General features: G+C 32.7%; 2 protein-coding genes across 4 annotated transcripts in view; both read right to left on the bottom strand.

The window, feature by feature from the left end:
• Window positions 1-1,097: 1,097 nt before the first annotated feature.
• On the bottom strand, window positions 1,098-11,018 carry LOC108329356 (RNA-directed DNA methylation 4). Of its 2 annotated transcripts, XM_052872915.1 has the most exons (12): window positions 10,938-11,018; window positions 10,532-10,636; window positions 7,801-7,913; window positions 7,624-7,704; window positions 5,281-5,369; window positions 4,951-5,025; window positions 4,737-4,778; window positions 2,880-3,037; window positions 2,049-2,176; window positions 1,683-1,761; window positions 1,536-1,609; window positions 1,098-1,444 (listed from the first exon to the last, which is right to left on the bottom strand). In XM_052872915.1, the coding sequence occupies exons 3-12, from the start codon at window positions 7,892-7,894 to the stop codon at window positions 1,203-1,205; spliced, it is 1,062 nt and encodes a 353-aa protein (XP_052728875.1). In that variant the 5' UTR covers window positions 7,895-7,913; window positions 10,532-10,636; window positions 10,938-11,018; the 3' UTR covers window positions 1,098-1,202. The 2 variants fall into 2 exon arrangements, with proteins under 2 accessions (XP_052728875.1, XP_017419017.1); XM_017563528.2 differs by having other exon boundaries at window positions 10,532-11,018.
• Window positions 11,019-12,100: 1,082 nt separating this feature from the next.
• Window positions 12,101-18,455, bottom strand: part of LOC108328998 (ABC transporter B family member 26, chloroplastic) — a 33,659-nt gene continuing 27,304 nt past the window's right edge. For both annotated transcript variants that reach the window (XM_052873735.1, XM_052873734.1), the window contains exons 12-20: window positions 15,606-15,662; window positions 15,454-15,528; window positions 14,536-14,610; window positions 14,185-14,466; window positions 13,996-14,057; window positions 13,862-13,922; window positions 13,446-13,621; window positions 12,915-13,072; window positions 12,101-12,817 (exon numbers count right to left, since the gene is read on the bottom strand). In XM_052873735.1, coding sequence (XP_052729695.1) covers window positions 13,541-13,621; window positions 13,862-13,922; window positions 13,996-14,057; window positions 14,185-14,466; window positions 14,536-14,610; window positions 15,454-15,528; window positions 15,606-15,662 — 693 coding nt within the window. In that variant the 3' untranslated portion in view covers window positions 12,101-12,817; window positions 12,915-13,072; window positions 13,446-13,540. The remainder of the gene's footprint in view (window positions 12,818-12,914; window positions 13,073-13,445; window positions 13,622-13,861; window positions 13,923-13,995; window positions 14,058-14,184; window positions 14,467-14,535; window positions 14,611-15,453; window positions 15,529-15,605; window positions 15,663-18,455) is intronic.

An 18,455-nucleotide genomic window follows, 5' to 3' on the forward strand; every position in this document is an offset into this window, starting at 1 on the left:
TCCAGTCTTCTTCATGCTTTTTCAATTTTTGTTTATAAGCTTTAAGATAACCCATTAGTTGTATTATTAACAATGTAGCCAAATCTTTTGTTTATTCAATTGCAGTTGTGATTGCATCATATTTTTGGGGAATAGAAATTAAAATTTTCTCAACCATTTTTTTGTCAAGAATATTTTTTCCATAGGCTCTCATCTTACTAACTATTTCTTTTATTCTAGAATAATAATCTTTAATGGTCTCATATTCTTTCATTCTTATTAATTTAAACTCTCGTTTTAGAGAATGAAGTTTAACATTGCATACCTCATCACTTCCTTGAAACTCCTCTTGTATTATGTTCCAAGCTTGCTTTTAAACTAGTGACACCAATTATCCTTGAAAAACTTATGTCATCAACTGCATTTTTAAAAATAAATAAAGCTCTTGAATCCTTCTGCTTGTTTTCTTTCAACTCCTTTTGAACGGTAAGAAGAGTGAAGATGTCTTCTGAAATAGCGAATCTCTCCTCTATAATGTCCTATAAATATTGAGAGTAGAAGAATATCTTCATTTTGATACTCAAAAAATCATAACTTCTCTTTAAGAAAATATGTACTGGAATTAATGATGTTTGATTAGTAGTAGCCATGAATTGAAAAAATATTTTAGTAGTATAGAATGGAGTTATAGTTTTGTTTTAAGTAATTAAATTTTTTTTCTATGCCTAATAAATGACCGAACGTACCTCTAATACCACTATTAGTATTTTGAGATTGTGAAAGAAACAGTTGATGGAATAAAAAATGTAAAAATAATAGAATGTAAAAAAAATGTGAGGATAATGAAATATGAAAATATTAATTGGAAGAAATGTTATAATTGTCTTTAATTATGATAGATGTTATCTTTCATCAAATAATAGAACTCATGAATATTTATAGATTCATAAATTATTCTAGAATATGTTCTAAATTTTTACCTATTGATTTTCTTTTTCTTATCTTAGATTTTTTTTACAATATTCTAGAATTTGTATTAGATTTCAATTCTTCTATTTTAAAAGTTTCTACTTTGCATTACACTTTAATAATATCTAGTTCGACGGCCGCTGCACAAGTTTGATTTTGTTCAAAACTTTTACCCCACCCCATAGATATAACATCAACATCAACATTTTCGTTCCTTCAACAAAATCAAACAGCAAAATAAAACAAAGTCAACTTCATCGGCACGACCACCTCCAATCTTCATCTTCATCATTACAAACACCTTCATACTCATCAAAATCCTCATCATATGGATCAGCATCATCTTTGGAAAAACCATGATGTTCTGTATCCTCGTTTGATGATTCGTTACTAGCATCGCCATTTACACCTTCTGATTCACTCTCGGAATCTTCAACCTCTTCTTCATCCTCTTCAGAAATCTCATCCGGATAATCATTCAATGGATTGTTTTCAGCTATAACCAACAAAAGTAATGAAATGTTTAGCCGTATGTGATTACGCTTTGAAGGGTAATGAGGTGAAAAGGTAGGTAGACTAGCGAATACCATTTGAGTCATCAGATTCATAATCTGAATCATCTGGGCCATCATAATAGTCCTCCTCCTCCTCAACTTGAACACTGAGCCAAAATAAACAGTGTCAAGAAGCAAGACAAAAAAAAACCCATTTGAACATAATGACAAAACACTCACAGTGGATAAGAAGCTAAAGTATCTTCTGGGTTTATATCCATCTCATCCGTCACAGTGTATAGGTCATACACATAATTCTCTGGAGTACGTCACACAAGAAAATGTACCACAACCAATTAAATTGAAACCATATAAACAAGAAAAACGGTCAGCAAATACTGCATACAAAGCAACTACCTGAAGTGTGGACAATGCCACAAAATAACTAAGACATTTTTTTTTCTATAATCAACAAGAATAAGAAAAATGTGTTTGTTTTCACTCATCTGTCAGTTATTTAAAAAAAGAATAAGTGCGCATTCGGCAAAAAGTAGCAGAATCAGTAATATTTTAATTGTGTATTTAGCAACTCAATAAAATAACCACCTCCTTTGGAATGACCACTCAAATGAGCAATCAAATCGGCTTCAACCTCTTCAGCCGCATTAGGAATAAATTCTCTCAGTAAAGGAAGGTAACTAGACAGAAGTCTTTGATCCTCCAATGAGATTTCTCTGCATTAATCACATGAAACGTTGTTTTTTATGATAGTTGTCCAAATATATGAAAACAAAAATTCTGATGAAACAGTTTTGTTAAATGGTAGCCAAGCAGTACGGCAAAGCATGGCAAAAATTCAATAAGACAGCGTGCAAGTAAAGGCGACAGCATGAATACGTTTCTGTTTGGACTGAAGTGCAATGGGAGAGTTCAATCTAAAATACTAAACCATTAGGTGGGTGAGTCTCCAGGGTTTAATACTGCATCAAATAGCTCATCCTACTTAATGTGGGACTCCTAACATTGTCACTCCATTGAAGGACAGACATCCATATTACCTTCACATAATCAATATACAGAGAAAGAGCAAACTCTGGATTTAGTATAATCAGGTATTATGTTCAAATTTAATCAAGAAAATTTGGAAGCTAAATAAAAAATAATTTAAAACCTGTCACTTAGCTAGCTATTTAACTTGTGTGTATTGATTTGTATATGTTTCTTTATGTTAAATTCTTCTTAGAGTTATGTTTTATTATTGATCATGAATCTTACAATTCCCAGGTCGTAATATGGACATTCCTATTCCCAATTCATCTTATTATAATTTTATTGTAGCTAACATGCTTCCATTATAGGCCAATTTTCCGTCTGACATAATTTTATGGCAGATTTTTTGCTTACTACAATTAACAACATTCTGATGGAAATACTTACTGCTGTTGCACTTCCTTCTTTTTCTCTTCATTGTCAACGCGAACAATGTCATAGAAGTTGCATATTTCTTGTAATTCTTTATCATGTGTTGACCCTGTGCCTTTGTTTCCCTTCCTTCTTTTCCATATTTGTTCAAAGCGAGCATCTTTTGCCAAAGACTGAAAGAGAATAAAATGAGACAATTATTCCACAAGGTAACCTGTTACAGAAATCTTGATAATTGTACACCTAAGCCAATTACTTTTGACAAATTATAGAGTTGAAATTTGTGAACTCCAAACAAAAATCTTTTGCCACGTCCAAAAGCAAACATGTACCTAGCTAACTGTACTCCAAACAACTTTTTCAAACAAAATTCAAACTATTAAAAGGCATCTTATGTATGGAAATCCACTCAAAATCTCAAACAAGATTCTTAGCTTAATAAAATTCCAACAGGTCAGTTGGTGATAAAGGATGCCAACAAGTAAACCAAGCTGGGTATAAAAGCTAAAGCAGCAATATTGGATCAACATTAGCCCAATGTCGTTTAACCAGAAAATATCTTAATATGAGAATTTTCTGATACAAATTTTAGTTTACATAGTTCTAGGTTTTATGAAAAAGACAATAATGACAAGTTTGGAAAATTAAAGAATTAAAAATGATAGTCATGAAAAATTTGTGCTTTACATTTGAAGCATAAAATATAAAATATTTTAAATTAGTTAGTATTTCTATGTACCACAGTAATAAATATAAGTACTATTTATAATTTTGTTCATCACTTTCAATTATTTATTTCAGCCACAACTATAAAAATGATAAAAGATAGTATAAATATCATGAATGCTAAAGAGTATCAGAGGAGGGGACAATTTATTCTTTTAAACAGAGCCCATGTGATTTTCATTTTCTAGGGAGGGTGGACACTGCCCCTGAGACGTAACATGAGGTCCATCCCTGGTGCAACATCAGTACGAGGAGAGATTATAATAGAAGATAAACTTTAAAAATATGAAGAGAAGGGACATACAGCAAAGACGGGATTTCAGAGATAGAAGAGGGGAATAAAGTTTGTAAGGATACTATTATTAATAAATTTGAATGTCTATCATCTTCCTAACGCAAGAATTTATTGGGATTGGAAATAGCGTTGGTGTTCCATTACAAGATAACAAAAAAGAAACTAAATCTTCTTTAATATAGGTACTAACTTAGTAATGGAACCGCCACATCTAACCATGGATAATATATAACATAGAATATCACCACATAGCAATGACCATATTTCTTATCATCTCAGACACTAAGTTATTTTATGGATAACGATTTTATTGGTACAAAGCATTAACCAATTCACCATTAACTAATTCCCATCAGAAAACCAGACTGACCACCTATAATGGAATCGCCCATCCCAACAACATTATATTCATCCATAGGGTTTAAACTCTAAAATTTGCTTAACAAAGTAACCAATGTACTTTTTACTAGGAAATAGCCACATTGATAAAATTTCAAACAACCATACATAAAATTTCAATTGATTTGAACAAGACTTAGAATAACATAGATCTGAATTTGAATGACACTCAAAATATATTAAGAAACTTTTTCCTATACAACCAAGTTCTTTAATTTAAGATCAACGTAATATGAATGAAATTAAATTTTTCAGAAAAAAATGACAAAAGGAACAGAAAAAAAAAACAGTTCTTAAAACAATCATACCATCATGCAAAATTTAGGAAAGGGGGTTGTCAGATGAAAGTAGTACAGAAGGATATAAGAAGAAATTATGCAAGGCATAGCATTATGAATGTCCAAAGATATGCACATCCATAAATATGAGTAAATATAAGACATGTAACAAACCTCCTTTTCTTGTTTAGCTTTAACCAATAGCTGATCTTGCTTCTGCATAAATTAAAAGTAGGAAAAAATGAAAGACAAAAGTATGATAAAAACATGTGAAGTTATCAAAAGTTCAGTTAGTCTGAGCAATTATTTGATGACTTAAAGCATGCACAAGCATGTGAGTTTGTCATTCTGCACAGGCAGATGAGAGATGGAAGAAGAAAAGACTTACATTATTCCTCTTGAAGAAGTTCTTTCTTTCCTCAAATTTCGACTTCAAAATAGAAGCACAACTGGAACCAGGATCCTAAAGAAACAGTCAATTGATAAGGGCCATCCAGTTTATCAATAATGATTCAAATTTGTAACCTATCAACAAGACCTACTCAATAGAATGAAATATATCCAGTTTCTTATTTGATGATTAAAAATCGTCACCCCTATTGATCATACCAACTCAGCACATTGAGATAAAAGATGTTTGAAATCGAGAAAAAAGTGAATAATGTTACTCTATCATAAGGAGAAAGAATCAACAACACCGTCTAGGAAGGCAACATACCACAAAGGATTGCACAATATCAAAGGTGACCTCAGAGCTGCTTATTGTCTCCACATGTTGAACAAAAACCTTCTTGTTATGAAATTCCACTTTAGTAGAGAAAAATCATATCAGGATTGAGCTATAAACTCTAAACAGCATTAAATTCTAAAAATTCCAGCCATTTCCTAGCACTTCATTTTGTCAATAATTATCTCAACTCAAGAAAGACTTGTTCATATTTAGCTTCACTTGAGTCATTCGGAATCCTTAATTAGGTAGCATCACTATCATGGCAACTTTGTTGTTTTAAACACAAAAATAGATATTATAAGCAAAAGAAATCCACATTACAAGAAAAAAAAATTATAATGAAATAAATTAAGTTCGTAACACTTAATACAGGAAGGAAAATACTTATACATTATAGCTGGGGATTGCATGCTCAATAAGAAGAATGAGTAAGAATCAGCTTGGAGAATACATTTGTAACAGAATGTCCACCAGAAAGGATGAACTAAATCCATACCAATGGCCACAGTTAGTTTGTTATGGTAATCCAAGGATTGGTGGTCCTATACAGGCAGAGCATGCAAATAGCTTGGAGATTTTGTGGGTTTCATTCATAACTAGAGAAAATTAAATAGGGTTTATGTTAGGTTTCTTAAGAGCAAGAAACCTTGAACACTATTGTTAGAATATTTATCCTATTTATCATTGTTAGAGTATTTACCCTATTTATCATAGTTAGAATATTTATCCTATTTATCATCATTATATTGTGTCTAGGGTTACCTTATTTATCATCATTATAATGTGTCTAGGGTTACTCTATTTATCATGTACTTTGTATCAAAACTTTCTTATATATAAAATGAGAATGAGAGGGATCTTTCAAGTCATCGAGAATTATTTTACAGTTTCAATCTCAAATACTATTCTGGTTTAACTTCAGAAAACAAAACACAACAAAGAACAATGTTTCTTTATTTCAGAGAAACACAACAATGTACAACACTCTCAAGGAAGCCTGTCTTCCTCCCTCACAGGATGTGCAGTTCCTGTCTCACTACAAACAAAAACAAAACATGTCCCCTGACAGACACTTATTCCCCCTTATATAGCTAACTCCTAAAACAACCTCCTACGTAACTGCCTAACCGACTCCCCCCTCCATTCTATTTTATGTTCTGTTTTTTCTACCTTTTTCCTGACATAAACCCTTAAGACCCTATCAGTTTAGGCATTGCTTGTAATTATGGTTATAGCAGAGTTGTGTGTGAGCCTGATTTCTTAGACCCATTTGATTAATGCAGGCACACAAATTGCACTTTTAATATCAGAGTTGTTTCCATTATTTTCTGCTCTTCCAAAAAACAATGTTAACTGGATAACTTGGCACATCTATCTAAGTATTATTAGTCAGTGGGAGACCTACATTCAACTAAGGGTGCACAGTCCCACACCCTCAATTTTTCAAATATACTATTAAATATATTAAATTTTCAGCTTTTGGACCACTTAAGTTTAGATATTAACCTCACCATCCAGTGACAGAATCACATTGATAAGAATGCGTAAATCCATATGTTAGATATAGGGAAATAGCCTAGTTATCAGAATCTTATTATTCACAATTAGAATCTCACAATTCAATACATTTTGGCAATCTACCATCTCTTATCTCAATATGAATCTTAAAACGACTTTATATCTTTCTGTACATGAATGAACCCTTATAATTTTTATCATCTATAAGATTTGACAATTCATGATGTTTTACTTTTTCACCAATTCTTATGAAAACCAAAAGTCATGTGAGCCTAAATTTCAAATGAAGAGGAATTTAACACTTAAGAACTTATCCCATTTAATTACTCCACCTTTCTTTGTCACTCACTCAATATGTGTACTTTTTTAAGCTATTTAATAGTTTTTTCTTTTTCATTCTTTTAAATGTTTTATCCATTTCTTGTTTATATTGATTACACTGAACATTATATATCACATATTTGAACCAATTTTCACCTTTGTTAAAAAGAAAAAACTCAGCTATTTATGATTCAAATCTCTATAACCTTGGTAATAACACTTGTTTTTCTTTAAATAAATTGCTCCTCCTTATCAAGCGAATTGGGTTCACCATTGTTATCAGTTATCACGTTATGAAATATCATGCACTATCCACAAGTTCATCAAATGCGCTAATACAGAGATTAAATTCTAAGGAGACAAGCATAGCAAATCCTATTCATAATACTCACAAAGATGCATAGATATAGTTACTTGCGGGAAAATATGAAGAAACTTAGCCACACATAAAGTAAATAATCTGTAAGACAAACTTAACCAAGAGCAACATACCCTTTTGAGCAGAACCAGAGATTGTTAAATTTCCAAGATCCAAGAGAGAACGTTTCAAGGGTCTCTCATTAATTTCCAGCCCTACATTGCATTGACAAAAGCACGTACAAAACTTTAAGCACGCAATGGCCCAAATAAAACTCAGAAAAAGAAAACAAAAAGAGGAAGAAAGTTTACAGAAAGCATCAAGTGGGGACTGAGAGGGCTTGCGTTTGACCCTGACCACCACAGGTTTCAGTAGTGCAGGCGCAGCCGAAGAGCTTTCGGCCATGTTCTCAAACTTCTCCAGCCTGTTCAAGTTCAGGGTTAAGCCGCTAAACGTGAAATAAATTATGAACCAGTTTGAACAGAACCGAATTTAAAAACAGCTCAAGAAAAATATTATTTTTTCTAGAGTTGGTTCCAAATACCACAATTGCTATTAAATATGACAGTCCAGGTGGGGTTTTGCCCAAGGGTTTCACTGCCTTAGGTCTTTCTGGCAGTGTGCTGAGTTTTTTGTTGCGTGGTTTTTATTGGCAGGCATCATCAACATGGTGCTTCCCTTGCAATAACACTGAGCTAATATATAACCACAAGAACAGAGCTATAATCACCCACCAATCAGAAAAACGAACCCAGAATCACGCAAGCTCGAACACACGTAATCGTACTCAAAAACCAGAAAACTCACTCACACAAGCACATACGAAACAGAGACTGAGTGTTGTGTTGTGTGTATTCTGTGTGGGTTTGTGTTGTTAAAAGCGAAAGATGAGGAAGAAGGAGTATGTGGCTGTATGTGATGGTTGAAGGAGCAAGAGGATGGGAGCAAAATAGAGAAATAGTGAAGGAGAAATTAGAGGAAGAAGAGAATGGGCAATGAAGTTGAAAAATGAGAAGAGCCGAGATCAGTGTGTTCTCTTCTAGACTCCAAAATGAAAAAGAGAGATGTTGATAGTGCGTGTGAATTTTATGAGGACAGAAATCTGTTTTTTGGGCTCCTGTGGGTTAGTGGAGACGAAGGTGAATTAATTGGGAGTCTTTCTTCCTCCACTTCCCTTTTTTTCTTTCCTGCATCCCATAAGAGTTGTAATTCCTAAATTATTCCTTTTTAAAATTATAATAAAAATTTCTACATCTTTTTATTTCTTTATATATCTTTTGATTGGATTGTTTCATAATATATTTTCAAATATGTGAAATGCTTTTTAGAATATTCAATCCGAAAAGTATAAATACCAGTATTTGCATGTTCAGACGACTAATCATAGTTCAGTCAAGCTTATAGCAAGAAATTGTAGTCATCAAATCATTTCATTTACAAGTAACAAATTTTCCTTTAGAACTTTCCAGAGACTTAGCACTATAAGAACCATAAATAAAATGTAATGTGTTTAATCACATGAATGATCACAATTTTATAGCATTGAAAACCTAAACCTTTCCCAAACAAATACTCTAACACCATCTCAAAATTCACGTCCAGAACCTACGTAAAATACTTTGTCACAGATAAACTCAAGCAATACCCAAACTTTCACTACACGTATTTAATTCCTATGTGAATTTTCCAGACCAGTTATTAATTAAAACCCAACCACAACAATAATTACAGCATTCCCACCATTAACATTTACCCAAAATTTACCCTCAATGGTCTAAAATCACCCATACTAAGATTTACATACAATCCATACACTTATTCCAATTCAGAATTTAGACTAATAATATCTAATTATCCAGAATATATCAGTACAGCAACATAATTGTTCAAGACAACCAAAACCATATTAGCAAATACTATAACTTGGTAACTTGCTTCATAACTCACTACCAACATAATAACTTGTTATTTGACATCAACTACTAACCAAAAATAATAATAAGTGTTATATAATATCCATACATAACTCTACACTAAACACCTATTTAAGCTCTCACAACTTCAAAGATAAGTATCAAGTAAACATACAGTCAAATTCCACACATTTAGGTCCCATATAGATTTAACAATCAAATAATTTCATCTTTTATTTTTAATACCTCATTTCCAGAAACCCAAGCAGAACCAATCACAAACCATTAACCAATCATCTGAACTACTTAATAATACATACCGAAACTTAATCTTTACTTAATGAATATTTCATATTACAAAAGACTATATATATATATATATATATATATATATATATATATATATATCATAGTTTATTCTAAACCCTTATCCCAATTTTTCCTATATTCTGAAATACCAGAATCTATGTCATAGACTTTAACTTGAACTTATTTACCACTTACCAAAACAGATTAAAAAAAAAATATTAATGCACTTAGGTTCCTTCAACTAGTAAGGATCACATTTTAAATCACCGAACTCAACAAAACAAGTAATTACTTCATCCAAGTTGTTGTTCCATATTGTACACTAAGAACTAGTCTCAATCATGCAGAACATAGTCACCAAACCCAAATATTCACGCAACTCATATGCTCAAATAAAATAGCTATAGTTATAAGACAACCAACCCAAAGCATCCGTTAGAACACCAGAATCCATTCATCAGCAACATAATACACATAGGATACCATTCACACTTAACTTCTACTCCAGATATATACATACACCCAGCACCACCACCAATTCTCCATTCAGCAATAAATCGTGCAATGGTTTATACTTGAATTCAAACTTCTTATTTAAGAGTTCAGGTTCGTCCACCTGTTCACACAATGATAGATTCCAAACTCCCCGACCCAATCTCTAATCATATAGCAGTTTTATACCATTAAAAACAGAACATCATGCAATCCAATTCTCCTAACCCAATATCATATACATTATTTCCGAATAGAAAACGGAAAAGAACACATATATCACTCAAGCCATTTAATAAAAAAAAAAAAACAAAATAGCTCCCCATACCTGGTTCGATTTCCCTTTCCCGGCAACTCTCGATTCACTTCGCGTACCACGTTCCCAACTCTCGCGTTCCTTCTCTGGCGTCCAAGAACAATCTCTCTCGGTGCCCTGCACTCACCCATCACAGCCCCTATATAACCTCTCACCAAATTCACAAAACAACCCTAAAGAAAACCCTAACATGATTGACTTCACCATCTTCACCAGTTTCCCCTCTCTCAACCTAGTGCCATCATTTCTGAAAAAAAACTAAAACCTTATCTCCACAACCATCCCTCACTCCTTTTATTTTTACTCTCCCGGAGCAATACCGGTTTCCTCCCACCTCTCTTTCTCGCGCAAAAGATTCCCCTACCTTAGGGTTTTCGAAAAAGAAAGAAAAAAAGATAAAAGAGGAGAGAGAACTAACGAAGAGGAAGAAAGGAAGAAAATGGACTTCCAGAAGAGCGTTTCCCCTACACCTCGAAGGCTTTGAGCTTGTAACTCCAACTTTTTCTAAATTAACTGTCAGAAAAATATTTAAAGATTTCGAAATCTAATTATTGAATTTCAAAATCGAAATAAATCTTTATCAAATTTTAAAATTTGATAAAAAAATTATTAAATTTCAAAATTCGATAAAAAATTATTATATTTTTAATTATTTATTTTATTTTTAATATTATATAATATAAATTATATTTTAATAATTATTAAAATATGAAAATATAATAAATAATATTAAATTTTCAATTTAAATTAAATAGTTATTGAATTTTAAATAAAAAAAATTAAAAACAAATTAATCGCATTTTTGAAACCCGTAATATACATTAACGGATTACCGAACAAATTGTTTTAAAATTTTGTTTTTTATTTAAAATTTAATAACTATTTAATTTAATTTAATATTTAAATTTAATTTACTATGTTTACATATATTAAATAAGTTTTTATATTATTACTTTCTTTCCATTCTTTTATTCTTTTTTATTTTATTATTATAACTTTTATTTTAATCATTTTTATTTTTATTTTTTTAATATAATTAAGCCAACCCACCAATTACCAGAGGGATGGGTTCCTTTCTCCAACCTGTTTTTAAATAATAGACTAATTCGATGTTACCTGTTTTTAAGAGATCAATAATGAACCAAACTTCGACTGAAGCGTGCCATATGAAAAATAAACATGTTATTTCAATATAAGGTGAACAACTTTTATAAACTAATCTATAGTCAATTTTTATCCTAAAGTTTATATTATTAATTAACTTAATTATATATATTATGAATTTGCTATGAATATCATTACCTTTTTATTAGAGAGCATAAAATATAATTAATTGACCAAATTAATTCTTTATTGAAAACATCTAGATAATATAAATTGAGATAAGTAACTTCAAGTGGATAAATCCGCAGGACAAGAAATTAACATGTATTTTAGCAGTATCCACGTGTAGCACATTCGTAATTGAGTTCATGGTGGTAGCCACGTGTATGCAAACCCTTAATCGGTTGAGTTCACGTAAGCAACAGCCAAAGTGATAAGAGAGTAATAAAACACTTTTGATCAAAATACGTTGCCTTCAACTTCAGGTGGTTCAAAAAATGAACAAGAACACGGACAACCCTCCAAAGCCATTCGCATGCGGTCGTAAAGAGGTGAAAGGTGTAGTTGATGATGAGCCAGAAACAGTTGTGAGAAGGAACGAAGAGATGAATGAGAAAGAGGGAAGCAACAGTGGCATGGCGGAAGAAAGGGAAAAACCAAAAGGAATGCCTCATCAGCAAGTTCCACAGCCTGGAGATTTCTCCGCAGAAGCCCTAGACAAAGAGCTTCCACCCACTGACGCCTAGTAACCCAATATTGGTAAAAAAGGTTAAGATTCTTCTTAAGATTGAGGTAGACTTAAGCTCAATTCTTAAGAAGCCGTCACATTTTCAAGCTATAGTATTATTATGTACTTTGAAGCAGGGTTTGTTTTTTCATATTCAATTTGTTGTTTTCAAGTGCTCTGTTTTTGTTATTGTATCTGCAAACTAAGCTGTATAACGAGAATAAATGAAGAGTGCGATTAGGATAATAACATAATCTGTTAGGAAATTCGAAGCAAGTGGACATTTTTTTGGTAATGATTACAAGTGATTCAACCCAAAATTCTTCTAAGGAATCCATATCACCCAGCGGCCATCAAAGCATCTAGTTGCACGCGTACAACACTAAATGTGGATATCTGTCATCTAGTGGAGTATCTTGCTACTTGTAGTTGAACTTCATTATATGTGAGATTGACATCCTTCCTTCCTATATATGGAAAATGCTTATATATTTATACCTATTCCAAATAAAATATTCACGTTGATATTTATACATACATAATCAAATAATAACAACTTATCACCTGAATGGCGAAAACTTTAAACCCAATTACGTCCTCTTTTGTGACGCACGATGCAACAAGAATCACCACTTTCTTCTTCACAAGTTTCGAGCAATGGAGATGTATGTAGTTGTAGTTTCCACCAATGGATGTGTAGAAGCTTTATGGGGATGCGATGGCTTGTGCGAGAAACATGGGAGTTAGGTCATTTTCATATGAAGGTTTTCGATACTTTTCATATCAAGGTACTTAGGTTCATTTCCAATAGACTATGGGGTGAACGAAGAAAGACTCCTTTATTTTTAATGGTACAAAAACACGTGAAAGAATGAAAAAATGAAAAACGAACAAAAAAAAACACTAAGTGAATCAAAATGTGAAGGGGGAGAGAAAATAAAGAAAAGTCTTCAAATTATTTTTATTTTTTACTATATTTAATTATATGTTTTACTATTTATTAACATTATGACGTATTTTATAAAAAAGTTAAAAGTCTATTTAATTTAATTGTCATAAATTCTCATACAGAACTTTTAAATTTTGGGGGGTTACCTTCTGTCTCCATGAAAATCCGCACCTCAGGCTTTTTTAACTTTAAATTGCAGTCCTATTCTTTATCATCACTGAAAACCCAAACTTAAATTAAATCAAGTCAAAATATTTGCTTGAATTTTATTTAATTTTGCATAGAGCCCATCCTTGAGCATAAGCTCTTCATGATCTCCCATCTGCAAAAAAGGAAATAAATAAATTGATTATGCATTGGCCTTGGGCCCTCTACTTGCTGAAATGTTCAAATGTTTGGTCTCATTTAAGCAATTGTTGAGTCCAAAATTTATTCAGTTAAAGCGCTTCAGATAGCTTTTGCATTAAATAAAAAATATTTAGGGATTTTCTCCAAACTTGCTTATCAATTAAAAATTTAAACTTCTTACTTCACTTCAAAATCAATTTCAACTAGAAATCACCTCAATGATGCCACCATCATCCATAACAAAGATCTTATCAGCAGCTTTTGCAGTAGAAAGCCTGTGAAGTTCAGTGATTATACTTAGCTAATCTTATATATTAAAGAAAGAAAGAAGCAAGGCAAAGAATTTACCTATGAGCTATGATAATGATGGTTCTTGTTTTAGATTCATCTTTTAACGCATACAGCGACTCCTGAAATAAGAATTGCATCACAAAAACAGTTGCAGACTTTCATTTTCTTAGATAAATACAGAAATTAGATTGACCAATAAATGGAAATGATATTTAACTTTCAAAAATTAGAATTTGTGAAATATACCTGGATATAATGCTCACTCTCAGAATCTAGAGCACTGGTTGCTTCATCAAGTATCATTATAACAGGGTCCCTAAGAATGGCTCTGGCGAGGGCAATTCGCTGCTTTTGTCCGCCACTGAGTGCATTGTCATCAACAAGGGTTTCATATCCATTAGGAAGAGAAGAAATGAAATCATGGGCATAGGCCTTTTTCGCCGCCCGTTCAATATCTTCTTGTTTTATGTTCCCGGGGCAACCATACTTTATGTTTGACTTGATGTCCATATGAAAGAGATGGGATTCCTGTTTGAAACGTAAATTTTCAGAAAATGAGCTTTTAACTATGTCTGAACTGCAGTTTAGTTGTATAACCTGTGCAACATAACTAATGTTCTGACGCAGCCAACGAATATCCAACTCTTTAAGAGGGAATCCATCGATATATATCTGTACATAAAAGTAGATGTAGATTACATAAGAAATTATCGTGAAAAGTTCATGTATATACACATTATTGATATTTACATCACATTCCAAATCAGTATCTGGTCAAGATAAAGATGCCGAGTTTTATGCGAATGTAAAAAGCATGCACTATTGGAAAGGGATTTATTATGCCTATGTAACTTTTCCCTCATTAGGAGGATTTATTACGGTCTGCAACTTGTATTTTCACTCCTCCTGTCAAAGTATTTAATTTAAAGACTTGCAATGCCCCATGTTGCTCACTCACATATGTAGATCAAATATGCCAAGAATAAATTAATTATCACCAATAAATAAAAAGTGAAATATGTAGAATTCATGTCCAACTAGCCGAGTCTGACTAAGAAAACAATTTCTTATAATTGTGAGCTTTAGAAGCACTAAGCATACCACAGAATCCACGTCTTTATTTAGTCAATTTCCATGAATTAACTATCACTAACATGAGCTCATATGCTTTGAAGTGTGCTATGTCTAGTCCGTAGTAGTCACTATCCCAATGGCGCAGAATATTAAAAAAAGGGTTTTCCAATTCAGGAACAATCATTTAACGAGACCATGACTTCACTGGATTTCAAGAAATTAAAATGCAAGAAGCTGATAACTTGTGCCAATACAGTAGGAAAGAGTTCTTGTAAAATATGCTGCTCTTTATTACTACAAATATGTACATTTATTGGGATTGGAAAGCATAGTGAACATGGTTCCAACAAACAACTAATAAGTAGTGGATGATGAGCGTGAACATGCAGATATCCATATAAATTTCCAATGAACAGGGTCTAAAATATATAAAGTATTTACCTGACCACTACTAGGCTCATAGAGACGAAGCAAAAGGTTGAGTAATGTGCTCTTCCCACTACCACTCAGACCAACCTTGGCAAGGTAGGGCTGTTCAGTTAATACTTTAGCATCACAAACATTTAATCGCAAAAGATTAAGAGAAATCTTACAATGGCAACGACTTGATTTTCCTCTATGGAGAAGTCCAAGTGTTCTAGAACAGGCATCTGATCAAATTTAGGAAAGAAATGAAATTTAACAACTAATCAAAAACAAACATGTCATGCCTCAGAATTGAGTAGTAAAAGGTAATAAATCACATTGAGAAGGTTTATAAGGATGAAATATTACAAATCACAATGTCAGTAACTTGATTAAAAAAATTTGTCACAAGTAGAGTGCATACTGGTGAAAATCAGAATATAATATTCTGAATTTATGGTAATAATAATAGCAGCTTTAGAAAATACATAATATCCTCTATGTATAATTAATGTAATAAGTCTACTTAAAATATGCATCAGTTGTGTATTAATAAAGCAGTTTCAGTCACAATATTCCTGTTTTTCTTCTTGGTTGCTTCAACAATTGGATATTGTTAGATATATTGCGTTTTATGTTAATTAGGGAAACATAATCCCTATCCTAATTATGTTATTTTTACATATTCATTTGTATTTGGACTTAGCTCACATTCTCATTATTACAAATACATTATCTTATGAGTATTTTCTATACAATGGAGCCTGATAGCAAAGAGAAAAAAGGGGAAAAGATGAAAGAAACTCTTGTATTATTGCTCACTCTGCCTAAGCGAAACAGAGGAGAAGAAATCCACACCACATGAAATACCCTGACCTCATTCCCAATTACCCCAAAATGCCAGTTTGCCCAACATGTGCTCTCCCCTCCCCTCTATATTCTCCCTTTCTCTCTTTCCAAAATAGAGAAAGAAATCTTTCAGTTACGATCCCAATCATTGGGTGTGTGCAGGTGGCCCCCATGGAATGGATTTCCACTTCTTTCTTTCATGCACCTTAGTGAACTTACCACTTTTCCCTTTTTCCTTTAGAACTATATTTGTACCAAATCCATCCTCCATAGTTTTCACCTTGTCCTCAAGGTGAAGTTCTGGAAAGTAATTCTCAATCTTTTGTAGAGATTCGCATGAATTTTCACACAATGGCATACCCTTCCATTTAACTAACATCTCCGCGGTCTTTCCTTCTCCTCCCCTAACAACTAGAATCTCTTCTGATTGCATGGCTGCACTGTTACATCTTACGACACAATTGACTTTAATAAGGAAACATGAAAAACTACATGGACCTTGCTACCTTCTGGCAACTTTAACTTATAAACTACCTCTCCCACTCTTTCATTGATCTCATAGGGCCCATAATATCTCGGACTGAGCTTTTGATTAATTCTCTTGGCTAATTTTGTTAGCTTATAAGGTTGGATCATCAAGTAAACCCAATCCCCAATCTTGAATTCCTCTTTTCTTCTATGCTTGTTTGCTTGTTGCTTCATGCGGTTTCGAGCTTGCAATAAGTGGTGTCTAAGTTTAGTCAATATCTCATTGCTGTCTTGCATCATGGAGGACACTTCTCCATATAATTTATCTACAGTTACAATGATTGATGGGTCTAGGGTCTTATCTCATGGTATTGGAACTATTAATCTTTTTCCATCTTTATCCTTGGGTTCTTGACTCAGGTGTCAAAGATCACATTACTGGTAACAAATCTTTATTTTCTTTCTTATCCTCTCCAAATTATTTTACTGACGGTTACAATGACTGATGGGTTTAGTGTCTTATCTCATGGGGTTGGTACGATTAATCTTTTTCCATCTTTAACCTTGGGTTCTTGACTCAGGTGCCAAAGATCACATTACTGGTAACAAATCTTTATTTTCTTTCTTATCCTCTCAAGATTATTTTACCTACGGTTACAATGACTGATGGGTCTAGGGTCTTATCTCATGGGGTTGGTACGGTTAATCTTTTTCCATCTATAACCATTGATAATGTTCTTTATGTCCCTGGGTCCCCCTTTAACTTATTATCCATTAGTCGTTTAACCCGTTCTCTTGAATGTTATTTCGTTTACGAAAAATGTCAGTTTGTTTACAAGATCGAAGTTCGGGACAAATGATTGGCATCGATTGTGAGTCTCATGGCCTTTATCATCTTCACCTTTCTACCCTTGTTGGCATAGTTATGGAGTCTCAATCTCTTCTTCATGCTCGATTATGTCATCCCAATCTTGCCAAATTGCAACAACGTGTTCCAGTTTGTCCAATTTATCTAATTTGTTGTGAGTTATGTCAATTAGGGAAACATAGTCATAGTTCCTTTTCTCGTAGTGTCTCACAACAGGCTATGTCACCTTTTACATTAGTTCAATCTGACATTTGGGGACCTAGTCGTGTCAAGTCTAATTTAGCTTTTTAGTATTTTGTTACTTTTTTATTCATGATTATTCCAGATGCATTTGGTTGTTTTTAGTGAAAAATCATTTTGAGTTATTTTCTATATTCCAATCCTTTTATAATTAAATTAAAACTGAGTTTGGGATTTATATTCAAACTTTACGAAGCGATAATGACCGTGAATACCTTTCGCATTCTTTTAAACATTTTATGGCTTCTCATGACATTCTTCATCAAACTTCATGTGCTAATACACCTCAACAAAATGGGATGGCTGAGTGCAAGAATAGACATCTTGTTAAAACAACTCGTACACTTTTAATTCATGTTGAGGTTCCGCTACAATTTTACGACAATGCTATTTTAACCGCATGTCATCTTCGGTTTTAAATAACAAAATTCCTCATTCTATTTTATTTCCTCATGCACCTCTACATCCTTTACCTATCAAAGTTTTTGGGTCTACATGTTTTGTTCATAATTTTAATCCTGGTCTTGATAAGTTATCTCTTAGATCATACAAATCTGTGTTTTTAGGATTTACTCGATCACAAAAATAATATAAGTGTTTCTCTCCTTTTCTT

Source organism: Vigna angularis, chromosome 2 (genome assembly GCF_016808095.1).
Source record: "Vigna angularis cultivar LongXiaoDou No.4 chromosome 2, ASM1680809v1, whole genome shotgun sequence".
Lineage (NCBI taxonomy): Eukaryota > Viridiplantae > Streptophyta > Magnoliopsida > Fabales > Fabaceae > Vigna > Vigna angularis.